The sequence below is a fragment of the Mustela nivalis genome (assembly GCF_964662115.1).
Source record: "Mustela nivalis genome assembly, contig: HAP1_SCAFFOLD_2215, whole genome shotgun sequence".
In the NCBI taxonomy this organism is placed as follows: Eukaryota; Metazoa; Chordata; class Mammalia; order Carnivora; family Mustelidae; genus Mustela; species Mustela nivalis.
Window position 1 is genome coordinate 40842 of NW_028134450.1, and position 25777 is coordinate 66618.

At 54.8% G+C, this 25777-nt stretch overlaps 1 protein-coding gene across 2 annotated transcripts; it reads right to left on the reverse strand.

Annotated features, from left to right (window-relative positions):
- On the reverse strand, positions 1–25777 carry MPP2 (MAGUK p55 scaffold protein 2). 2 transcript variants are annotated; one of them, XM_082751033.1, is made up of 13 exons: positions 25685–25777; positions 23146–23209; positions 18065–18183; positions 8005–8157; positions 7724–7873; positions 7139–7366; positions 6261–6392; positions 6041–6146; positions 5889–5957; positions 5501–5662; positions 4404–4606; positions 3875–4003; positions 1–2575 (listed from the first exon to the last, which is right to left on the reverse strand). In XM_082751033.1, exons 2-13 carry the CDS (start codon positions 23174–23176, stop codon positions 2399–2401), a joined length of 1659 nt encoding a protein of 552 aa, XP_082607159.1. In that variant the 5' UTR covers positions 23177–23209; positions 25685–25777; the 3' UTR covers positions 1–2398. The 2 variants fall into 2 exon arrangements, with proteins under 2 accessions (XP_082607159.1, XP_082607158.1); XM_082751032.1 differs by lacking the exons at positions 23146–23209; positions 25685–25777 and adding an exon at positions 19733–19829.

The window sequence follows — 25777 nt, forward strand, 5'->3', positions numbered from 1 at the left end:
TTTGTTTTCACATTTAATCAAAGGAAAAGAAAGAAAACCAGTCAGAGCAAAAGCTCAGGATTTGGCTGAGGGAGGGGAGAGGGAAGGGCGACAGGGCCACTGAGTGTGGACAGTGTGGGGCAGAGTCCTCATTATCCCAAGGTGCCCCAAATACAAGCGTCCAGGGAAGGAGGATAGGGTCAGAGAGGTAATGTGATGGGCACACACCTGCTCCAACCCAGCCCTGGGCCAGGAGTGAGTGGGATAGTGTAGGGGAGGTAGGACGCAGTTGATGGGATGAAGACAGGTGAGGAGGGGCCCAGCCCTGTCCCCCAGGCATCACTAGAGGTGAAGGTGCCAGAAGCCAGAACAGCATCAGCGCAGGAGATCTGTCCGGCAGGGCCAGGTGGCAGCTCCTCAGCAAGGTGCCCAGCACCCTAGGCGGGGCTCCCCCACCTCCATCCGAGGATGCTCTTTCCATTAGGGGACTTCGAGGGTTAACCAAGGGGAGGGGGCTGCACCTGCAGATCCTCCCCTGCTTCTACTCCCAAGCGCCCCAGGTGAGGTGGGAACTGGCAAAGGACACCACTGTCTCGGACCAGGAGGAGAGCAGCGCTTCCTCCCACTCCTGGTCCCCTTGGGCAGTGGGTAAGGGTGATGCAAGGAAGAGGTGGAATGAGGATTAAAAGAACACTGATGAAAGGGGAAAGAGGAGTATAAAGGTGACTGCATAGTGGATGCCAAGCTATGCAAATGAGATGGCAGCAGGCTTGACCTTTATATCTCATTTGCATATCCTAGGCAAATGCAAATGAGATCCCTAATATAATAAATATATTTCTAATTTTGTAATAAATATTCTGTTTCTTCTCCCTCCCCTTCCCTAGGAAATGGGCACACAGTGGTTCAGGGGCCAGCTCGGGCTGAACCTGCAGCAAAGACTGATCAGACACTCAGAGAACTAGGAAGGACAGAGGGGCTGGCTGGCGGTGGGGTTGACAGGGTGGTCCCTGCAAGGACAGACTCACCCCAGACGGGGTCACAGAGAGGGACAGGGGCCAGGTGCCTGGGGAAGTCTAGGACGGCATTCTTAAAAGGGATTCTCCTATCTTACACAATTGCCTTCCCCAAGGACTCGAGCATGTCGTATGGGATAGGGGGACACTAGGAGAGGGGGAGAAAGACATCCAGGGAGGGCCAAGGCCCTGGAAACTGGGATCAGGGTCTCATAAGAATTGGGGACTGATGGGGAGCCCCCAAAATAGGGCCCCAAAAAGTGACCTCCAAAGCAAAACAACCCTTGGCTTCTCTTCTCCCCAAACCGAGACTCACACACGCAAACAGCACAAACACAGACCAGGTGCCCCGGCCTGCGGAACCTAAGCTGCGCAGGCAGAAACAGTGTGGATGGCGCCCCCTGGAGTTGTACAACAGGGAGCCGGCTAGAGCACAGACGTCCTCTGCCAAGCCCCTGCTCCATGGCCGGCTGGCGAGCTCCTCTCTGCACCCATCCTCAGTCCCGCAGGCACACCTGATGAGAGTGGGCCCCCTGGACCCCACCGGAGGGACCAGGATGGACTGTGGTCCTGAACAGGGAGCCCAGACAGGCCACCAACCTCCCCCCCCACCATTCCCCCAGCCATGGTCAGCAGTCACAGGCTCCCTGTCACACGTCAGCTCACCCCTCCCTGCGCTGAGCCCTGCGGGGAGCAGAGCCGCCCTGCCAGGGGCACATCCGGAGAAGTCCATGGAGAGACTTCGGCAGTGAAAAGCTGTGCAGGACGGAAGGACGGTGTGGGGTCCACTTGCGGGTGTCTGCCTCATCCCCAGGGAGCTGGGACGGCACTGCTCCCTGGCTGTGGCAGCCGGCTCAAGCTTTGGCTCCCCCAGCCTTCAAGAGGGCCCCAGGCGGGACCACTGCCCTGGAAGGCCAGGCCTGCTCCCAGGGACCCGAGCCCCACAGGGAGGAGGGGCGGGAGGAGCCCGGGAATGGAATGGGCGTGGCCAGTCCAAGGGCAAAGGGCGGTTTGAGAGAGGTGGCCAGGAGCAGTGTACCTACTGACCACAAGGCCCCAGAGCAGCTTTCCTCTTCTCTGCACTGGGCATTATGGAGGTGACTCTGACACACTCCGGGAAACAGCATATCGCCTGGCCCTCAGAGAAGGACATCCGGTGGCCAGGGGGCATCGGGAGTGGGCAGCACCTGGGCACGGTGGTGCCCCATGAACACCCACCTCCTTGGCAGTGCGCGCATCTGTGTGGAACAGCTTAGGGCCCGCTAGGAGCCATTGACACCCAGGGAGAGCCAGACGGCAGGGGATGAGAGCTAAGGACCAGGACTGGGGGTCATGGCTGGGGGAGGGGATGGATTCAGGGTTCTGGGTCACAGCCCAGAGGGGTGCAGTCCCCATGAACAGTCTCAGTACACCCAGCTGACGGGCACCCACTGTGGCTCCGTCCGTAGCTTCTCCATGGCAGCCTGGAGCTCACGAAAGGTCCTCTCCAGGTTGGTGTTGACCAGGCTGAGGTCGAAGTAGTGCCCGTAGCCCCTTTGGATGCGGCTGCTCTCCTCCACGGTCCTCCTCAGGTCAGCCTCCTGCGGCACAAGGGACCCTCCCGGCCATCAGTGTCCCCCACGTTCACCCCCATCGTCGGGGGAATTGGCAGCCTTCCCTATCTGTCCCTGTTCCCCTTAGCCCAGTCATATCAAGTATGGGCTCCCCAGGCTGAGGAGGCAGGAGCCCCTCCCCACATGCCCCAGGGCAGCTCTCTGGCAACTCTGGACAGACTAACAGGTAAAAAGGAAGGAAGGAAGGAAATAAACTTCAGTGAGTGCCAAGCAGGGCATACTAACTGCTTTGCAACCCGCATAATCTTTCCTGTGGCTCTGTAAGGCAGGACTCATTATTTGCCATTTCCAACAGAGAACATTGTACAGGGTGGTCACCTGGCCAGCAGGTGCACAGGGTCCGCCTGACTCTAAAGTCAATGCTCCCTCCACTCTGACCAGGTGCCCTTAACCTCCGCAGCCTGAGATACACCTCCCAGGCATGCTGTTACTGGGGCAACCCCAGGAACCACCACCCCACACCTAGTCAGAGCTGGGCAGCTTGCCAGGCAGGATTGCAGAGGGAACTTTGAATAATGACTTAAATATGTCAAGGTGGGAGCTCTAGGACTGGCCCAGCTATGTCCCCGTGACCTCGGTTGGCTACGTTTGTGGCGAGGGAACTTCAGCCTGGAGCCCAGCCCAGGCAGCCTTTTCCAGGGCCTCCGCAGGACTCTGACCTAGGGCCTGAGAGCTGCAGTACCAGATATGGCCAAAAGATGGACCCCTGAGCCCAGAATTCGGCAAACCCAACATCTCCCTGGGAAGAGGAAGGCTGCTCAAAGGGGTTCCTGGTGGGGAGGTAGGTGTCCTGGGGTCCTGTAATACCTGACTGGAAGCCTCCTCCTCCCTAACGCTAACTCATCCCTCCAGCCAGACTTCCAGCCTCCAGCTTCCTGCTTCCTTCAGCCTTTCCCTCCAGCTATGGACACCTTCACACCACCTGGTCCATTCTGCCCACACATCTCCCACTGGCCCTCTGGACTCCCTTTGGTCAGCACTCTGTCCCCATAGAATGGAAGAAGCTGTGGGGCTGGCAAAAGCTCCTGCAGACCAAGCTAGCCATATCCCTGACTGTAAGACTTTGGACACTTCACTTCCTTGCCCAGACCTCTATTTTCACATCTATAAAGCGGGAATCACAAGTCCAAACTCACTGATACTTCGGGCGGGCCCCTCTCCCCTTCCCCGATGCCACCTTCTTCCCCTCACCTTTCCCTCATTCCCAGCCTGTCCTCTCCCCAAGGCAACCACCGGACCCCTCCCAGCATACATAGGAGCCCTCACCGTGAGCTGCTTGGTGGACACCCCACTCTCCAGGGCAGCCCGGTTCATGGCCCGGAGGGTCTCAAAGTCAGGGGCCTCGATGAACACCACGTAAGGGACAAACTCAGCTGTTCTCAGCACTTTCACTGCCTGCAGGAAGAGAAGGGGATGGGGGAGTCTATCCCCACAGACATCCTAGAAGGTTGGTGAAGGATAACTGGGTGGGGGGGGGCAGATATCTGGAAATGATGGGGAAATGGTACCTGGCATCCTGGGACCTGAGTCCCGGGGATGAATGGTAGAGGAACCACTGGCAGGTGGCTGGGGTTTGGGACACCAGAGGAGGCTAGAGGAGTGGGGGGCCTGGGAGGCTGAGAAAAAGGTTCTAGGTGTGTTGGGTCCCTAGCAGGAGCTGAGGGGTTATATGGGGGAGCTGCTTGGGAGACCAGGGCCTGGAAATATATGCGGAGTATGTGGCGGGGTGGCGGTGGGCAGCAGAGTACACAGAGGGGAAGTGGGCAGGCTGGGAACAAGCAGGCTGAGACCCTACCTGGGGGTTGACATCCAGCACGCACACCTTGCCGGAGGCGACCACACCCCGGATGGAGTCGATGCGTGTGCCATACAGGTTGCCCTCGTATTCTCCATGTTCCAGGTAGCGTCCCGCCCGGATGTCGGCCTCCATCTCCCCACGGGACACAAAGCTATAGCCCTGGCCTTCCCGCTCCGAGTCCTTGGGCCGCCGGGATGTGTCTGGGGGAGGGAGGGCCTGAATGAACACATGCAGGCCGTGTGCCGCCTCAGACACACGTGTACATGTCTTACGGGAGCCACGCAGCCCAGCAGGTGCAGCTCCCCTCCACCTTCAGTGCACTGCTGCCTTCCCATGCCCCATGCCCTCGCCCTCACCATTGATACCCACAGATCCGAGACATCCATATTGGGGCGGGGGCTCCAGAGTTCACTGCTCCAGCCCAGCTCTCACAGATGGGGGAGCGGAGTCCCAGGGGGGCAATGGGCACCCCAAAGCCACCCACCAAGGTCAAGCGGATCTGGGGTCAGCATTCAGGTTCCTGCCTCCAGGAGCCAGGAGCTCTGACCACCCCTGCTGGTTCTGTCACTACATGAGGCCCTGTTTCACACGGGTTCCCAACAGGGTTTTGTTGTTGTTGTTGTTGTTGTTGTTGTTTAAGATTTTATTTATTTATTTAAAAGAGAGAGAGTGAGGGCAAGGGAGTATGAGCCAGGAGCAAAGGGAGAGGGAGAAGCAGGCTCCCCAACTGAGCAGGGAGCCCGATCCGGACCCATCTCAGGAGTCAGGGGATCATGACTCGAACCAAAGGCAGATGCTTAACCGACTGCGCCCCTCGGGTGCCCCCCCACCCCCCAGCTGGGTTTTTAGCAAGTGAAACATGACAGAAGGAGAGGTAAGCCTTGCTCAGCCTACCCGGGCCACAGGTTCAAAAGAGGGCGTCCCAAACCCTCTCCGGCCTGCAGTTCCCCCATCACCCGCTGGGGGCGCACCCCCCTCCAAAAGTATCACTTTACTTGATGACCTGCACAGGCCCACTCAGTGAATGTGGCCCTGGCCCCTAGGGCACTCCTGCCTCCTGGCCCCCCACCCAGCAGGGCCCAGCTCCCACTCACAAGGCACTGTGGTGCCGTATCGATCCGGATCCCACATGATGAGCTTGTTCTTCAGGCTGCGCCGGCCCACTCCCTGGGCTCCGATCAGCACCAGGGTTTTCCGGCGGAAGGGGGGCATGCGGGCCACTTCCTCGTAAATGAGCAGCTCATGGCGGTCAAACTCTGAACACAGGGAGGGGTAGTCATCAGGTTACGCGGCTGGCATAGGAGGGGTCAGGAGCCAAGGGCCAAGGGGCTGGGGCTAGGGTCAGCAAAGAGAGAGCAGCCAGGGCCCACGGACAAGACTGGCCGCATAAGCACAGGGAGGGAGAGCATGCGCACAAGTCCTTGGCGGCTGGGAGGGGGGCAGACCGTGTTGGAGGACAGGGAGAGGGTCTCCAACACCCACCTGCATTCTTGGTAGTCAAATACATCATTCGCTTCTTTTTCTTTCCTGAAAGGCTGCCACACAGCGTCCCTGGCCACAGAGAGATGGGCGAGTGAGGCCAGGTAGGCTTGTGTCGGATCCCAGACTAGGGGTTCCAGGGAGGACCCTCATACCTGAAGTGGGTGTCAGCTCCAGGTCCCGTTTGACAAAGGCTTTCCGCTTCTCCTCCAGCAGCTGGCTGGGGATGAGCCCAGCGCTGCCCCCTTCCACATGGCATGCCTGCAAGGGATATGGGACAAAGACCTGCCCTGAGTGAGAAGACACCTCCCCAGGCCCTCACCTCGCCTCCCACCCCCTCCCACGCCACAACAGGAGACAGACACGGAGCCGCACCTGCCACCAGTTAGCGTCATCCTGGTTTACAATCTGCAGCAAGTCCCCAGCACTGAAGCGCAGGCCCGCCTCCTTGCAGGGGATGAGGCTGTCTCTTCCCGGGTCATAGTCAAAGTGGCATTTCACAAATACCTGGGCCAGGGATCACGGAAGGGTCAAAGGAAGAAGGGAAGGCTGGAGGGCAGTACCCTTCTCAGACCAGCCCCACCCCACGTCCCCCTCCTGAGGGTGGGGGAGTGTCACACAGTCCCCTGTGTTCCCCCTACCTTCACAAAGATGCAAGAGGCTTGGGCACCGTCCCTCTCCAGGCATGACGCACCCCAGACCCACCCAGCCACCTCCCTGGGACCAGCCTCCCTTTGCATCTAGAACAAAAGGATTCAGAGTGATGGCGTCTCTGCCGGGGGTAGGGGGGTGCATAGATCCATCCACTAAGGAAAAGGCGGGATCACTGAGGAAGGGACACAATCCTGGCACATAAACCAGGATCCCTCGGTCTACCCACACTCTCCCCTTGGCCCAGTGGGCTCTGGCAGATGGCTGGAGAGCCCACCGGAGAAGATGGACAGAGCAGCCAGACCCCCATAATCCACCAACCAGGAGGCAGCCATACAGGACACGTGGCTACCTAACGTTGCGCATGCGTGCACCCCGTTCGCATCTGCAGATGCAGGGCTGCATCCACACGGGCGCTCCTGTGGGCACCCCAGGCCTTAAATGTGCACGTGTCCCTTACACATGTGTATGAGTGCCCACAACTAGGGCCAATGCACGAGCATGCAGGAGATGGGGCACTCTCACCCCCGGGATGTCACCCTGGCGGCTGCCCCTTGGGCCTGAGTCTGGGCGGGAGTGGGGAGCTTGGTGGAGGGACCCACCTGGCGGGGCAGATGGGGCTCCTGGTAGCTGGGCAGGATCTTCAGGATGACGCTGCCACTGGCACTGCGCAGGAGCTCCTGCAGCGCACGGGGGTCACTGCCCACCGGCTGCCCGTTCACCTCCTTGATGATGTCGCCCACGTGCAGCAGGCCTTGCTGAGCCACCATGCCGCCATGCAGGATGCGTGCGATCACCAGCTCGCCGCCCTCCACGCGGAACGTCACACCCTGGAGGGGATAGAGGGCCGGCATGATGAAGGGGCTCCGAGGGGCTCCAAGCTGGAATCTTCGGATGGGTCTCCTAAGCACCCCTCCATTCCCATCGTCACCCCCTTCTATCCCGGACTCGGCCTCGCAGAGTCCTCCTCTTCCAACTCTCTGACCAAATTCTTCACTCAGGGGGGCATTCATGGAGGGAGAGTGGGCACTTTCTGTGCGCAGCTCAGGTGCACAGGGTCTGTGGACTCCAGGAGCTGCATGGGCCCATCTTCCTCTTCGGCCCTCTCCTGACCAGATTTGGTCCCCACCAGTTACTCTCAGTGCCCCCTCCAGACCCCCAGCCCCAGCCCCGCCTTGCAGCCTCACCAGATGCTCTCCAGCTGTCTTGCGGATGCCCACCATGCGCACTGCGTCAGGAGGTACTGGCTGGTTGCTGAAGGTGGGGTCCAGGCCAGGGCTGGGGGGTGGTGTCTCATAGGTCTTGGAGGCCACAGAGTCGTGTGTCTCCAGGAGAGACTGTGGAGGTAGTGGAAAGAGGGCAAACCATGAGACAGTGTCCCATGGTCCCTTCCCATTCCTGTGCTAATGTCCTGCCAGCCCCCTCCCCGCAGCCTGCCCCAGCCCCCACCCCAGCCCAGGGCCCGAACCTGGAAGTGGGGCTCCTGGAGGATGCGGGCCAGCTCCGCGGCTGTGCTGCTCTGCTCTGCCAGCTGGGCCAGGTCCCGGAGGATCTCCTGCACGAGCTCTAGGTTGTTGTCCCGCACTGCCTCCAGCTTGGTCTCCTCCAGCCGCTCATGGGCCTGGTGGGGGATGAGCAGAACAGGTGACACCTGAGGATCACCAAGAAGCCTGAGGTACCACTGTCCCCTACCTGCTCAGATCCTGACTTCCGACCTCAACCTCCGCATCGTTTCTGACACCAGCTTCAGATGCTCGCTCACCCAGACACAAGCACATTCACACACACACAGACATACCTTGCTTTCCCCTTTCTTGCCCCAAACGATGATGAGGACCCAGTTTATAGAAGGAAGAATACAAGCCCAAACGCTCATTCCCATCCTCTTGTCACAGAGGGCCATTAAAATCATCAAGCTGTCCCCACTCCCCCGGAACCTTATAAGCCTGTGAGTTCAAGGACAGCTTTTTCCACGTGACGGCACGGTCTTGGACATCCTGTACCCCAGGATGAGGAAGCAGGAGAGGTGGAGCAACTTGTTCAAGGTCACAGGGACCCAAGCTTGGGTCTCCAGACCTTCAGGCCAGTGCTCCCGGGGGGGGGGGGGGGGGGGGAGAAGAAATCAGTACAATTAACCCTTGCAGAACACGAGGGTTAGGCACACCAATCCTGCGCCATCAAAAATTGCTATGTATGGGACATCTGGGTGGCTCAGTCATTAAGCGTCTGCCTTCAGCTCAGGTCATGATCCCAGGATCCTCGGATTGAGGCCCGCATCAGGCTCCCTGCTCAATAAGCCTGCTTTTCCCTCTCCCACTCCCTCTTCTTGTGTTCCCTCTCTCACTGTCTCTCTCTCTCTCTGTCAAATAAAAAAAAAATCTTTTTAAAAAATCGCTATGTAACTTTTGACTCCACGAAAATGTAATTACTAATAGCCTACTGTTGGCTGAAGTCTTACGGATAATATAAACAGTTGGTTAACCATATCTTCTATGTTATATGATTATATACTGTATTCTTACAATAAAGTAAGCTAAGGAAAAGAAAGTGTTAAGAAAATCATAAGGAAGAGGAAACATATTTGAGGCACTGTACTTTATTTATTAAGAAAAATCCACATATAAGTTAACTCACAAGTTCAAACCCATGTTGTTCAAGGGTCAACAGCCTACAGTACCAGGAGAAGGCCCTGTACCTATTTGTCCCTCTACTAACCCTGGGGTCCACAACAAGGTATTGCTCTGAAAAAAGGGAAAGGCAGCCCAGCCCAGCCAGGAGAGTCATGTTAGTTGGGTCAGGAAGTAAGGAGTGCCGGGTCAGGGATATACATGAAGACTTTTTTCTCTCTGAGTCGTTTGAAAAAGAAGTCACCTCACCCCAGAGTCATTCAGCATACATCACCTAAGAACAAACAGGAGATCTGCCACATAAACTACAATCCCGTATCACACGCAGGAAGTTCAACATTAAAACGCTGATATAATATAATCTAGTAGACAATCTCTATTTAAATGTTCACTGTTGTCCCAAACATTTCCCCTTATAGATTCATTTTTGTGGGGTTTTATTGTTGTTGTTTTGTTTTTGTTTTTGTTGTTTTGTTTTGTTTGTCCCTGATGGGCAATCTCAACAAGCACCAGGTGTTACATTTCATTGTCCCATCATTTTATTCCCCTTTTTTTTTAAGTTTTTTTAAAGATTTTATTTATTTATTTGACAGAGAGAGATCACAAGTAGGCAGAGAGGCAAGCAGAGAGAGAGAGGAGGAAGCAGGCTCCCCGCCAAGCAGAGAGTCTGATGCGGGACTCGATCCCAGAACCCTGAGATCATGACCTGAGCTGAAGGCAGAGGCTTAACCCACTGAGCCACCCAGGCACCCCATTTTATTCCCCTTTAATCTAGACCAGATCCCAATAACTTTTGGTCTTTCAGGACATTTTTAAGTTCAGGCAAGTTGTTTGTAAAATGGATTTTCCCGATTATATCCCCATGATTAGACTCAGGTTAGTCATTTAGGCAAGTGCTCTACATAAGCCATCTTGTCTCTTTCCCACACCTTGAGATCCTGTGACTATTCTGCTCCCCAACAATCTTTCACTGATGAATTTAGCATTCATTTATGACACATGCCTAAGCCAATTCATTTTTTTAAAAGATTTTATTTATTTATTTGACAGAGAGATCACAAGTAGGCAGAGAGGCAGACAGAGAGAGAGGAGGAAGCAGGCTCCCTGCTGAGCAGAGAGCCTGATGCGGGACTCGATCCCAGGACCCTGAGATCATGACCTGAGCCGAAGGCAGAGGCTTTAACCCACTGAGCCACCCAGGTGCCCACCAATTCATTTTTTTAAGGGGGCGGGGAGGGGCAGAGGGAGAGAGAGAGAATCCCAAGCAGGCTCCCATGCCCAGAACAGAGCTGGATGCGGGATTGGATCTCACTGAAATCAAGAACTGGACACATACTCAACTGCACCACCAGGCCCCCCAGTCAATTCTTAAATTAGGAGTTGCAAAATAGTTATTTTCTAACTCGTTATTGCTTCTACATTTATTAGTTGGCTTTCTACTATAAGAGAGAGCTTGTCCTTTTCCCCTCTTACCCCTCTCCCCATAGCCCCCTCTCTGCATCACTATGGATTCTTTTTACCCTGGGCTCTAAATCATCACCATCACTATCTTATTTTTCTCAATTTATCCCCAATTTGTGCAGTAGGAGCCCCCAAACACACCTGCGTCCTTTTGACATTTCCCATCAGTCCTTGAGCACCTTCCTCCTTCTGCCACGGGCTCATCCTATACTTTCCCTACTCCAGGTCTGGGCTCAGCAATTTCTCCAAGGAGCTCAGATTCCTTTTGGCAGGGAATGGTATTTAGAAACCAAGATCTGAGCATCTGGTGCTCATTCCTTCTGGGGTGTCACTTATAGCCATTAGTTGAATCTGATTATTCCAAATAAAATCTGAAGATTTTCCTCACCTTCCCTCATTCCATATTTAATACCTTCCATTTAAGTATTCAAATAAATAGTCACAGGCGCCTGGATGGCTCCATGGGTTAAAGCCTCTGCTTTCCACCCAGGTCATGATCCCAGGGTCCTGGGATCGAGCCCCACATTGGGCTCTCTGCTCAGCAGGGAGTCTACTTCCTCCTCTCTCTCTCTCTGCCTGCCTCTCTGCCTACTTGTGATCTGTCTGTCAAATAAATAAATAAAATATTTAAAATAAATAAATACTCACATGTGGCTGTTGGCTACTGTATTAAGAAGTACAGCCTTGGGGTGCCTGGGTGGCTCAGTGGGTTAAAGCCTCTGCCTTCAGCTCAGGTCATGATCCCAGGGTCCTGGGATCAAGCCCCACATCCAGCTCTGAGCTTGGTGGCAAGCCTGCTTCCCCCCACACCCTCACTTGCCTCTCTGCCTACTTCCAATCTCTAGCTGCCAAATAAATAAATAAAATCTTTATAAAAGAAAAAGAAGAAAGAAGTACAGCCTTAGCCTATATCTCACTTAGGGTATACAGTCAGAATATTATGAGCAAAAGTAACTAGAATTAATTCCCTTTTCTATATGGTTATGTTAACAATCTAATAGGTGGATGGATTCACTTACCCACACTTAGTTTCAGAGTTAACTTTTTCATTCTTTTTAATTTATTTGTATTTTTGGAATATGCACATTTACATTGTTCAAATTTTAAATCTATATAAAAAATAAGTCTCATTTCCATCCTCATCCCTTCTGCCTTATTCACACACACACTAGAGGAGATCATTTTATTAGTTCCAATTTATTCTGTTTCTTTTCACAAAAATAAGTACAAATTTCTCTTTTTTACATAAAATATAGAACACAATACCCACTCTTTGATTCCTTGGGGTTTGTTTGTTTGTTTAATTGGCTTGGTTTGCTCTTTGGTTTTTTACTTAACAATACGCCCTGGAAATCACTCTATGCTGCTACTTGCAGACCTTTCTTTATTATTATTATTATTATTATATTTTAATTACTGCATTTGACTCACTGCATGACTGGAGGACCATAATTTATTCAACCAATCTCATGGGTTTTTACGTTATTTCTAATATTTCACTATTGCAAATAAGGCTGAAGTGAAGAACCTGGGGCAGCTGTTGTCTGTCTATAGAGAAGTCTTCCATGTAAATTCCTGGGTCAAGCAGAAGACACAGGTTTGATTTTGTTAGATACTGACAACCCCTTTCCATTGGCCTTGGGCCACTTTTTCCTCTCCCTAGCATCAGATGAGAGATTTTCCTGAAGCCCAGCCTGGACCAAGTACACAGCTAGCTAAGGGTGCAGCCAGTACCTGAACCCTGATCTGTCAGCTCCAGATCCATAGCCAGAATCAGAACGCTTCTTAGCCATTTCTTAGAGAGCTTTTCCTTCTGCCCTCCATGCCAACCTCTCTGATCATGGCAGAAAACAGGGAATTCTCATTTTGAGAATTATGAGCCCTGAAGTCTAGGCTCATAATTAAATAGCTCAAATACTGAAAGGAGTCCCAGAGAATGGTATGCCAGAAGGTAAAGTCACTCTTCCATCTGGAACTGATGATGTGATTTGCTTTGGTCAGTGGGACATTAACAAATGTGAGGCAAGCAGAGCCTGGAAAGTGCTTGGGACTTGGGGCTTGTCCTTCCCTGCTGCTGAGACTGCCTTGTGGAGTACCCTCCAGTGGCCCCCTCCTGGAGGACAAGAGAGCACGCCATCATAGACCTTGCACCCTTCCCAGCTGAGACACCAGCCATGTGAAGGAGAATGTCCTAGACCACTCTGCCCCAGCTGAGCAGCCCAGACCGGCAAAACCACTGAAATGATCAAAAAGATCATGAGAAATGAAACTTGGTTGTTTTAAGCCACCAAACTGTGGGATGGTTTGTTACCCAGCAGAAGCTGACTGATACATTGAACTCCTCACCACTGTAGCTTCCACCTGTCCTGTCCCCTGGTCAGAATCTCTATTTCAGTGACCTGCCCCCTCTCCTTCATTCTTCTAGGACCTTGTCTTGCTTTGTCAACTCTCACCCTGGCCTTATCACAGGAATGGAGTCTTCCCAGTGAACTCTGGCCATGGCCAAGACTGCATTGTAACAACTCCTTATGGTTTGGAAAACACTTCTACACCCATGACATTCCCCAATGTCTCTGGAAAAGAAACATCATTATCTCCACTTTTCAGAAGAAATAACTAAAGGTCAGAGAGGTTGTCAGACATACTAAAATCACACAGCCAGCCAGTGACTCTTCTGACTCCAAACCCTGTGTTCTTTCTACCTCATCTCATATAGATTAGATCACAGGCCTCCCAGCTGGCAGATGTCCCCACTGGTAACAGTTCACCTGAATTACTGAATGTCACCTGACTTGGATTCCTCACCTTGGCCTTGCCTGTTGTCGGAAACACCTGCTGCTGGATCCAAGTCAGCCTTCCCAGATGTCACCTACTGGCTAGGGCTGCAGCTGTCATCTGCAGCCAACCCCACGGACTTATGATCTGTTAGCCAGATTTGACTTCCCTCCAGAGCCTTTCCTTCTGGATTTGTCTCCTGAGGCCCTTCCCCTCCCTGGTCTGAGATCTACTCAGCCCAGCCCCTCCCACACTGTCTGCACAACCCCATCGGAGAGAGGCAAGTTCCACTCCACGAGAGTAAGGGAAGGGGATTAATAGCTATTATTAATTCCTGCTTAACTATTCCTGAGTTTATGGGCCACTTCACCAAGAGAACCAAGGTTTTACTGCTGGATCTTTTTACAACTGGATCTGAGTACTTTTATCTGTTAGGTTAGAACTGTGTCTCTATACATATAATTATTAAAATTGATGAGGAGTACAAAGTAGGTCCCAATGTCCAAAACAAGTCATGTGGTTAAGTCCAGATTGAAGAATGGAGAAACTCTACCTTTTGGTGAGGGAAGTGACCAAGGCCCACTGCAGAGGGTTACACGTACAGGGATGAGAGGGGTTCTTACTGAGCTCAGATGGTCTTTTTGGAGATGCACTTCTTGCTTGTCTCACAGCTCAATGGAGAGAAGTCACAGGGTCCCCCTAGCCCGTCAGCCTCTTACTGGGAGTCTCAGTATTGAAGAAAGGTCCACACCACCTTCTACTGTGCTTTATGCATCTGAAACCATCCTGGGAATCTCTTCAGAGGAAATTCTCACCAGCTTATCCCCAAGATGAATTCTGGAGAAGAGAGTTTATGTCTACCGCCTGATCTGGCTGATTCTAGGTTAGGCTGTACAGGGAGGTCCCAGGCCAACAGATTTGGACCCCCTCCAGAGAACAAACTCTCCAGCAGTTCATTCCCACAGCCTCAGTGCTGTATCTGCTACTGGTGATCACGCCACAGATACTCATCAAAGCGAAGACAGATGACTGAGTGAGGGACAGTCATCCAGCCAGCAAACCCCTCACTGGAGAGCTGTCCAGTGGACCAGACAAAGACACCAAAGAACACCACTGAGGGCAATCGTGCTTTGGAGGGGCACTTCCAATCCTGAGATTCTGCCTTCCTAAAAGCTCCCTCTTTCACTCTGTCTCACTGTAGAGGCAACATCTAACAGGACCCAGAGGTGACATGGTCTAATAAATTCTACTCTGAAATCAGCTTTGGCAGGTTACAGGTGGAGAGGGTCAAAATGTGTATATTCAGCAATGCCACTGCCATGTGTCAACCCTAGAGAGACTCTCACACATGTGCAGAAGCAGAGGAATGCAAGGACGCTCCCCACAGCGCCGCTCTGAATAGCGGGGAAATCAACAGGCATGTTCTTGTACCTGTCTCTCAGTAGAACCAATAAATAAATACTCTATTTCATATACTGGAACACGACACAACAGCTAAAATAAATCTATATGGGGCACTGGGGTGGCTCAGTCGGTTAAGCATCTGCCTTCAGCTCAGGTCATGATCCCACAGTCCTGGGATTGAGCCCCACATCGGGCTCCCTGCTCGGTGAGGAGTCTGCTTCTCCCTCTCCCTCTGCCTGCCACTCTCCCTGCTTGTTCTCTCTCTCTGTCAAAATAACCTTTTAAAAATAAAATAAAATTAATCTACCTGTATCTCCATCTATACTTATGTCAGGAATCATGTGACTTACATAAACTAGAACTCTCCCAAACCTAAGTGGCTCGCGCTATCATTCCATTAGGGAACATTTAAAATCCCATATCCTAGGGACGGATTGTGTACATCTGAACACAGCGGTAGGCAAGACAGGCAAACATTCAGGGGTGGGACACCATCTACCTCAAGCCAGGGGTCACCTGCGGGGACAGAAAGCAGTGGAAGTGGGACTGAGGAGGGGTACCAGCGGCATCACACTTCCTTTTTTTTTTTTTAAGATTTTATTGATTTATTTGACAGACAGAGATCACAAGTAGGCAGGCAGAGAGAGGGGAGAGGGAGAAGCAGGCTCCCTGCTGAGCAGAGAGCCCAATGCGATGCGGGGCTCAATCCCAGGACCCTGGGATCATGACCTGAGCCGAAGGCAGAGACTTAACCCCTGAGCCACCCAGGTGCCCCAGCATCACACTTCTTCTTTCTTATAAAGACATAGCAAGAATGCAAGAAAGTGGGGTCAGCGTTCCCATCCTGGAGATGATACTCAGAGAGCTGTTCGGTTTTTTCCTACACTCTCTGCATTCATTCATTGAGCAAATATTCCATGAGCACCTACTCTGTGCAAGGCACTGTTCTCGGCCCCTGGGGACACAGGCAGACATGCCCCACCCTGCTGGAGCTCACACTCTCTTTGTTTGAAATGCTGGATCCCTTATTTTTATTTTTAATCCATGCATACAATCCTTGACCACTGAATGGAAAGCCTCTGCCTTTCTCCAATCCCCTCCCTCACCCCGCCCCAGTCTGCTCAGTTTTCTCCTCCCCAGAACATTCCACTTTCACCTTCTGCCATTAGCAACCTCCCTGGGTCTTTAGCCATTGCACGGGTAGTGGGACCAGGCTATGTCCCGGGGACACAGCGTCCCCTGCGCAGCTCTCTCCCTCCAGTAAGGCCTGGCCCCCCTCCACACCCCATGCCAGAGCCGGTCACAGCCATCCTGTGACAAAGTCCCCCTCTCCACCCTGTGGAAAAGCTGCCACCTGGCTACCTTCTCTGCTGTCTCATCACTGTCATCACCAACTTCCTGGCCACCCCACCGCCGTTCCCTGAGACCCTGAGCCCACCTCCGTCTTGTCCCACCCTGATGCCTGCCATACCTTAGATTCCAACGCCAGTTACATGCAAACCTTCCATTTCTGGGCCTCTTGCATGTTGCTGACCTCCCTGCCTGCCGCAGCTACACCCTAAATTGTCACGTCATCCCCCAAAGCCGTCCTCCTTGGAAATCTCCGACCTCCCTCTCTCTGAACTCTGCCTTCTCTTCCAGCTACCCACTCTCTCCCCAAACATTTGGTGACCTCAGAGAGCCCCCGCCCTTTACTCCATTTTCTTCCTGCCTCTCTTCTGCCAGTCCCCCTCCCCATCCCTCCCAGGGATACTCTGAGCCACCTCCTCTCCCCTGTCCCCTTCATGCTGTCCCCTACGTCTCAGCCTTCACAGCCGACACCCAGCACATACCTGGACCAAAGTCCCACCCTTTACTCCCAGCATCCCAGGACTGAATCACCCCCACCCTAGAAAGTCAGGCACCTGCCACAGTCAGTCTGGGGCTCTGTCAATCCTGCTCCCCGGCTTTGGTGGGGTCCCTCTCCCCTCCCTTCAGTGATTAGTTGAGTCTTCATTTCCAAATGCCCCAGTTCAACCCTGATCCCTGATTTCCAGCATACAACGCCCCCCCCCCCCTTTTCTGGAAAATCTGAGCAAGTAGACAGGATTCCCTGCAACTCCATTGCCTCTACCCCAGGAAAGGGGGCACCCTTCTATCCACCCCCACCCCTCCCAACCCTGCCTCTGAACCTTAGCCTCATACCTCCCCTGCGCAGAATCCTGAGTGCCTTGTTACCCCCACCCCTCACCTTCCACGCCCAAACACCCTGCCAATTCACTTCCTAAATACTTCTTTCATCCTCTCCTCCCTTAAGCCCAAAGGTTTACCACAAGTCTAGCTCAGGGTCATCCCCAACTCTGGCCTTTCCTGCTCCAGCCATGACCCTACAACCACCCTCCATGGGGCTGCCAGAGGATGCTCCGAAAACATCCATATCCTATCATCAAACCCCCACTTGAAACCCACGAAGCCACCTCCTCTCCCCTGTCCCCTTCATACTGTCCCCTACGTCTCAGCCCCATGAAGGGGTCCGTGTCATTTACAGAACATAACAGGACAAGGCCCAAGCTCCCAGCACAGCTCCCAGTGCCCTCCACAACCTGAGAGCATGTCTGCAGCTTACACTCCCTGTCTCAGACCTGAAGCTTCAGCCTCACACCTGCCCTTATGTCCCTTCACAGACCTCTGGCTTTTTCTCACCTCTGTTTCTGCTCAAGCTCTTCCACTGGCCCCAAATGCCCTCCCCCTCCTCCTCAGTCTTTCAGATTCAGCTCAAGGGGCCCTTCTTCCAGGACCCTGGCTACTCCAGACCAGGTTAGACATCCGCCCTTCACATTCCCAAAATGCCTAGCGCATCTGCCTCCAGCAGAGCCACTATCAAAATGCTTAAAAACTTCTCTCCTAGTGAGTTTCTCCCCCACCTGATGCACATGGCAAGTGACCTTAAAAAGACATCTGCACAAAATGCCCAAAGGCAGAAGGGACAGGCAGGATGAACTCTTGAAGACTCCAATATATAGGCACCAATCACATCCTCCCCCCTCCAAGCTGGCAGTCATCCCATCCACCTGGGCATGTCCACACTCTCACTGGCCAGGTATGGGACTGCCCACCACCTGCTGTCCTGCAGACTCATTACCTGGGCAGGGATATTGTCACAGAGTCCCTCCACGGGGGGTCTTCTGGGCCACATGCCTCTTTCCCAAGCACCCTATGGCCAACACCCCATAAACTCCCTAGGCACAGTGCCCTCGTGCCCACCTCCCTGGAGTACTATACCTTGGCCAGGGATCTCACTATGGGACTTTCCATAATGCCTCGAAGGAAGATCAGGTCCAGTTCTGCAGCCCCCGTGGCATTGGGGAGTGATCCCAGGTTGTCCAGGACTTGCTGCATGGCTGGGGAGAAGCGACAGGTGATGAGACACAGGAACTAGTGAGGCACCAGAGCAATCACCCCTCCTCCCCCATGTCCAGCAGAAGACGGCCTCTCTCCGGCAGCCCCTCCCCCCTGCCTAGCTCGGGCACTCCCGGTCCCTGAATGTCCAGGGCTGGGGTCTAGGGTAGGCAGGGAGTCAGTTTCCTTGAGCTGGTCTCTAAGCCCTAAGTAATGCTAGCCTAGGCAGGTGGGAGGGTTTGGGAATCAGGAAATGGACTCTGACGTGGGAAGAGGGGAGAAAGGGAAGCCCTTGTCAGGTTCCAGGTTCTGCCCTGAATCAGAGAGCCACAGACTCCTCACATGATCTCTGGATGGGCTGAAGTCCCAGGACTCAGCCACCTGCACCTAGGGGGCTCAGGGATAGGAGAGACAGTACTTGGAGCGTGTCCCTGAATGCAGGCCCAGAGTCAAGCAGGCAGTCATGCAGGAGGTCAGAGCCTATACAGTGCGCTGTACAACAGCAGCACTAATTCCGCATGATTTTTCAAAAGTCATGGTCCCTCACTGGCCTCAGTCTTTCCCTCCTGTAAAATGGGTGAGTGGAACTGGACAGTGTCTACAGGCCCTTCAGCTCAGTCAGAGAGTGATCTATTAATGTTGAGAAGTTAATATAGATCATAGGAAGCCAACGCTACGGCCCAGAACATCTACAGGAGCTGGGGAGACAGGCACCTGGGGGAGCTGTGGGTGCCAAAGGGCAGAGATTAGACCAAGTCAGCCCAGGGATCAGCAACCCCTCAGCCTGCCATGGGACATAACCAAGGACATGAGAATACCTGACACAGCTATGGCAGTGGCTGCTGAGATCTGAGGTTGGCCTTGTCTGTATGCACCCACGGAGGTGGGAGCGCCTAGTTGTGGCAGGTTCTGGGGGGAGGAAGGGAGAAGCAGAGTGTGCCCAGCTGGGGGCAGAGATGGGCAGGGGGTATCATTACTCTGCCACCCATCCACCCACGCCTGCATCTACATAACAGAGCTCAATCCGTGGAGGGGGGCGGACACAGTCCCTGGCTCCTCTCACTACTCTTGTCAGAACCCCCTCCTCCAGGAAGGAACAGGGATGGGGAGGAGGGGGCACTGAAACTGGAGAAGCAGACATGGCTCAGGGAACCCCCCCTCAACCTCTCCTCCTCCCCACCTTCTCCAGAAACAACATCCAAGCCCGCCCTCTAGATCCCTCCTGCCCAGGCCTGGGCTTGGTATTGATCAGACACCTGCAAGGCCTTTAGAGGCCTCAGAAAGAAGCCAGGGCAGGGACCCTTCCCACTCTGCCAGGGTATCCTGGGATCCACCCTCCCCAGCCATCCTCACCTACAGACTCACAAGCCTGTCAGCCTTGGAGGAGGACAGAGCACGGGGGAGTGAGGGCCCTCTGCCCAGGCCAGCTCCCTTAGGTTCCCGAGGGCCCGCTCCCAGGGCGCCCTCTCCAGATGCCCAAACCCTGAGGAAGGAAGGTAGATGAAGGGGCCAGCTCTCCCCGCGCAGCCTCCCCGCCCCACCTTTCCCTACCTTCCCTCTGGAGATCGGCTTCCTCAGAAGAGCCCAGGGATACACCCTCCAAGGAGGCCCCACTGCCTGGGCTGCCAGCCATGGCTGCCCCCCACACCCGGCTCCGGGGGCTCCACGAGTAGCCTCTACACAGCTGTCGCTGCTCTGCCAGCCCGAGGGGGGCCGCGCTCGAGGAGGCGGGACTCGGGGGAAGCGCCAGCTGCGGGATCAGCCAATAGCAAGGCTGAGTCTCCCTGACCGCCTTGCTGATTGGCCAAAGCCCCAACGGGAGCAGCCGGGTGGGGAGGGGGCGGTGCCAGAGCCGAGAGTGGGGCGGTGGCAAAGAGTCCGGGTCCTCCCTGAGCCTGATCGCACCTTGCACCCGGTGTTCACACCCGCGGGGGTCCGGAGGGGGCGGCTGAGGGGAGGTTTGCGGGGCAAGGGGTTAAGGCTGCCGCCCCTTAAGAACGGAGGCGGTGCTCAGAGACCCCCTTCTTACAGCCCAGCTGTGGGAAACCCAAGGCGGGGTGCGGATTTGGCACCGGCTTGTTCCCGCCCCCCTCTTCTGGAAGTCTCTCCTCTAAAACCCGCATGCCACTTCCTCCTCTTGCCCTCAGACCTCTACGTTCCTTCTCCAGGCCCAGTTTCCTTTACAATGACCTCCTCAGAATCAAAGGAAGCCCCCGAGAATGACTCTCAGCCCTCCGCAAGGAGCAGGGGCACCACTGTGGCATGGGACAAATACCGCAAGCCCCAAATGCCTGCCCCACCTGCTAGCCATGGGGAGGGAGGCGTGGGGGGGGCGGGAGGAAAAGGAGGGGAAGGGAGCGACCTCCCAGTCTGACCCCATAACGCAGCAGTGGCCCCTCCCCTCCCCCATCTCACATTGGCTCCTCCCCTTAGGTTAGGGATGGTGACTGGTGGGCAAGTCAGGCATCTTGGAAGGGAAAAGGTGAGGATGCATTCTCGCAGCATGGAACCCGGTGGGCAGGAGCATAGAACTTGGTCGTTACCCCAGCCCAGTGCCTCCATTCCTCTGACACCCTGTACCCATGAGGACACCACCAGCTGAGGCTGCCACCAGACAGCCATTCCCAGAGGAGTGGCACCAGGTCGAAATGCACCCCTGGTTGCCATGGCAGCAGGAGGGATTACACACCAGGACATTAACCCAGGGATGCAGGAGAGATTTAAAGGGACAGCTTCACCTCAAAACGGCCCGCTTTGATTCAAAGAAAAGAGGGAGTCAAGTAAAGAGGGCAGAGTGGGCAGGGCTCCAGGCCTGAAAACTCCAGGGGCAAGTTCTCTGAACACTCAGCCAATGCCATGGCCCACATATCCCCCAGCCTGTCCCCCACCCTCAGGAAAGGGCCCCTCCATTTTACTAGAAGGAGAGGTGGGTCTCTCTACGAGAGTACACTCACACCATCTCCCCTCCCCAATGACAATGGCTGTGTTGAGTCATAGGAAAGGGAACTGTTGGCTTCACTCTGCAGGTCGCAAGGCTCCAATCTCCCTGGGAAGGGAGCGGGGAGAGGGAAGGTGACCCTAACCTCAGAGGTGGGTGACTCTGACCACAGCTGCCTCTCTTATCAGGCCTATAGGAAGTGTAATGGCCACCAAATTAGAAGAAGTAGACCCATTATCAGATTTTTGAGGCCGGGAGCCAATTCAGCCTAGGGTGGGAGCAGGGAGGGCTGCCTGCAGGAAGAGCCAAGAGGCTCATAGCTTGGGTCACACATCATCTCTTTACAGAAGAAACTCAGGATCCAAGAGGTTAAGCAGCTTGTTCCTATCCTCCTTCCTTTGGATACAGGAAGGCAGAAGTAGCTGAAGACATAACACCCAGGGGATCAGGGGCCCCAGGGGTCCTCAGAGGAAGCAGATGAGTTCCCTCTTCCCTTGTCCCTTGCCCCTGGCCTCCACTCCCTGCCTGGTCCCCACTGCACCCCCATCAAGCCCCCATCAAGTGGCCTGCAGCCAGGGAAGTCAAATTCTCCTCCCTCTACAGCCCTGCCAGGCACTATTAATGGGTTTACTGGCCAGCCCCAGATTGAGAGGCCTTTAATCACAGGCTCAGAGTTGGACTTAATTAACCCCTAAGCAGCTTACAGTGAGGCCCAGGCAGACCAGAGCAGGGGAAGAACCCAGGGGGCTCAGCATGCTGGACACAAGGTAGGAAGCACTGAGCCCTCCAAGGCCTCTAAGGCCACCAAGGCTGGGGGACATTAGTACAGTTCCTCCACTACATGGAGAAAAGGTCTTTCTGGGGGGAGGAGAGGCAAGGGTGTCACAGTTTAGGATCTGGCCCACCCACAGCAGCCTTCACTTTCCTAGTTCACTTTCTCGAAGGGGAGGGACAGGGGAGTTACTCTAACCAAACTGGGAGGCCCGGAATATCTTACAGAGGCAGCAGCAAGGCCTGGAGCAAAGGATAGGACTGCAGGGGCAGGAAGCACCCAGGCAGGGAAACATCAGACAAATCAGAGCAAAACCAGAGCAGGCTATGGTGTGAGGGCCCATAGCCTCCAGCATAGGGAACTTCACCTGGTAGGGCCCTGACTGCACATGGGGTCCATGAACCCCCAGAACAGAATACAGATTTTGTGCACAGAGAAGCATCTGTCTATGAGAAAGGCCCACAGCTGTCATCAGATTCTCAAAAAGGGATCCAGGACCAAGAAAAGTTAAGAACACTTTTCTTATCCGATCCCATCATCTTACAGATGGGAAAACGTAAGTCCTAAAAAAAAAAAAGACCCAAGGTCACAGGCTCACCAAGATCATAACCCAGGAGCACCCCTTAACAACTGTGCGTACCCCTATCGGGAATATACTTCCCGAGTCACAGCTTTAGAGTGTCACATCGATTTCTTTATAGGAGAAGAGACACAGCCTCCAAAAGGCTAAGAAATTTGCCCCTGAGGCTTCCTAGCTCATCTGGGCGACCAGCTCCCTTGCCCCACAATCTCCCAGAGAAGCAAGTCCAGGCTTCCTCAGCTGGCATTCTCCACGTGCAACTCCGAGCGTCCCAGGACACAGCCCCAAGCCCTTCCCTGGCACAGGCTGCTTACTAATCCGGTGGCATCAGGCTGTCCTCCAACCCCCAGCCATCCTCCAAGGGCCCCTTCCTAAGGGCCACCTCACCAAGGAGTCTGGCCCCAGGCCATTGCCCTGGGCAATATTGGGGATCATCTCTGGCCCCCCACAGAAGTGAGTTGAGCTGTGTCTCCGGCCCCACCCTTGAGCAGGTGCAGCAGAGCCTTGGAAGCTGCCCAAAGGAAAGGCTGAGTAGCAGGATGGAGCAGTGGTGGGGGACAGTTCATCGTTACCGGTGACTGTGGGAGTGCCTCACCACTGCTCTCCACCCTCAAGGCCCTGCCTGGCACTCTCCGAACCATGGATACAAACGGACATCCTCAACCCCTTCTTACCAGACTCAGAGTTGGTGGCGGCAACTGGCATGGTGAGGTCTTGGAGGGCTCTGAAATGTCTCTCCTAGAAGAGGGGAGAGAAAAGAATGAGAAAGCACAATGGCAAAGCAATGAGGGAAGGAATTAGGAAGAGCCTCCCCTCGGGATGAGAGCATTCATTCCGTAGAGGCTGCAGGATCCCACAGACCTGGAAGGCAAGAAGAGCAGATATCACATGCCCCTTTCTCCAAGAAGGAGGGGAGGAGGTTCAGAGAGGATAATTGCTTTGCCCAAGGTCATGAAGCTAATAAAGAGAGCCACATGGAACACCCAGGTTTTATGACTTTAAAAAAAAATTATGTTTCTGTCTGCCATTTGTCCTTTATTTCTTTGGGGGGTGGTCTGAGTCCGGAATCTGAGTCAAAAGCCGGAAAGATGGGCATTCCCAGACTGTAAGCTCCATGAAGTCAAGAACTACACCTGTTTTATTTTGCTTCTGGATCCCAAACCTAGCCAGTGTAGGTGCTCTACAAACATGTGTGTGTGTCTGGCTGACAGAAATGAAGTCATACTTTCCCGAGGCCTCTCTGACTTCCACTTTCTCCATTTGCCCCTTCTTAGTCCAGAGCTGGGACAAGAAAATCAGGGGGCTCCCTATTCTCCAGGGGAGGTTACAGGAGGGATACCCACTACCCTTCTTCCCTTTGCCTTCCTGGGCACTTGCTACTGGAGAAAACCCTAATTCCCAGTTGCTATGACAACTAGAGGCAGTGGCTCACAGCAGGGGTGGGGGAGAAGGGGGAAGCAGCTGGCAGTGCCCACTTTAGGACCGAATGCCTGCTGGGCCCTGGGGGGCAGGGAGTCACAACTTCCTCTCCCCACCAAAAAAAGGATTCTACCCAGAGGGATCATCACCAGGTTTTAAGAAAACCCTCTCTCTAGTCCCATCCCTTCCACCCCCAGACCAGAGCTGGTCGGTCATCTGAGCTCAAATGGCAGAAATCACAAAGGTTGGGGGATGACTCCCCTTCTTCCTGGGTCTTCCCCTAAAGACATGAAGAAAGGTGTTTTCAGGGAAAAGAAGGGCACCCTCTGTCAGGCTAGCACCAAGGCTGGAAGAAATGCCCAGGATCTGCTGTGCCAGCCAGTGCCCCTGTGCCCACCCCTGCTGTGTCTTCCCTCCTCCCCCATCCAAAGTCCTGACCACCTGGAACCTGGAGCCTTCTCCCTGGCTGATGCTGTTCTCCCTGACTGTTACTGGCAGAGCAGACCCCAGACATCCGCCTTCCTTAGAGACTGGAAGGTGAGAAGAGGCAGGGAGGATCCTGTCCCCTGGAGTCTTGCCCAGCCTGCCTGGGTTTTTCTCTGGGTAATCAGTTCCCACAGCCTCGGCTAGCTCTTCCCCACCCCCACCCCGGCCTCTGGGAGGGCGGGGCCTGGCTTGTGCCCACAGGAGAACAGCAGTGCCAGGCAAGCCAGTCTGGCTACGGGCCAAGGCCCGGGGCCCAGGCTTCGGGGAATGCGCACCTCGGCTTCCAAAAGCCTGGGCCTCGGTGCCCTCTCACCTCTACCCCCAGACTATTCACACTATCCAGGGTCAGCAGGTGATGCGGACCCGGAGCGAAAGGGGGAGGTTCCCTCCAACGTCCCTCCCATCCACCCCTCCATTAATACCCATACAAAGAGATGTTGGAAGAGAAAGGTCTGACAAAGGCGCTTTGAAGACCGACAGGTCGTGGGGAGGGGTAGACAGACGGAGGGATGGGGGCGTCCAGAGACGTGCGGACCTGCACGGACCGACAATCGGATAGCCCCCGCCCCGAGAGCCGGGCCCTAAATGGCTGGGCGCTAGGACCTGGCGGAAGGGGGGCGTGTTGCGAGCCATCAAAGAAGGCTCTTTGCGAGCGCGCCCGCGGGAGACTAGGGGATGAGGTCACTGAATGATGTCCCCCCGCCCCCGTCCTCACTCTCCCCACCCCCCCGTCTTAGTTGACCTAACTTTCTGACCTCGGCTCTTCTCTCCTGGCACCGATCCCCTCTCAGGTCTCCAGACCCTAACCCTGGCCCCCGACCCCGACCCGGCCCCCCCACTGCCTGGAAGGGGAAGAAGCAGTGCCCCCCTTCCCAGGACCCCCTCCCAGGGAAGGTTGAGGTGTTGGCCTCCCAAGGGGTCCGGGGGCGGCCACCGGGACCCACGCAACCTCTGTCTCGCGCCCCCAACCCCCGGAAGCGCTAACAGCGCTGTTCTTACGTAATGCCCGGCTCCAAAGTCCCCCGAATCCGCACAGCCCCCGAAGAGGCCTCGCGGATATCGGAGCTTCGCCACCAGCTCTGTGCCCGATGTCACTTTGAAGCCCTAACCGCTCCGACCAGCATCAAGAAGCAGCGGGGTTTGATTTTTCTCTAGACGCCCCCGAGAAAGGGGGTGGTGGGGAGGGAGGGGACCGGCCTGAAGGAAGGGGCCCGGGGAGACCCGACCCAGAGAAAAGGGTTGTGCCTGGACGAAGAGAAAGCAAGGGCCCTGGGGTGGGCGCTGGCCCGGGAGTCGGGGGGCGCCTACCTGCGCCCCGGCAGCCCCTAGCTCGTTGCGGCTCCAGCGCAGCCCGGCGCTCCGCGTTTATTGCTTGTCAATCGCTACCCCGGCTCTTAAAGC

Excerpts from the sequence above, each read along its gene's own strand:
- MPP2 (XM_082751032.1), bottom strand. The coding sequence starts at position 19,814 with ATGGCTGGCAGCCCAGGCAGTGGGGCCTCCTTGGAGGGTGTATCCCTG. Across the intron at positions 7,367-7,723 it reads AGACAGCTGGAGAGCATCTG|GGTGTGACGTTCCGCGTGGA; the intron begins GTGAGGCTGCAA and ends TATCCCCTCCAG. Across the intron at positions 4,607-5,500 it reads ATACGGCACCACAGTGCCTT|ACACATCCCGGCGGCCCAAG; the intron begins GTGAGTGGGAGC and ends TCCCTCCCCCAG.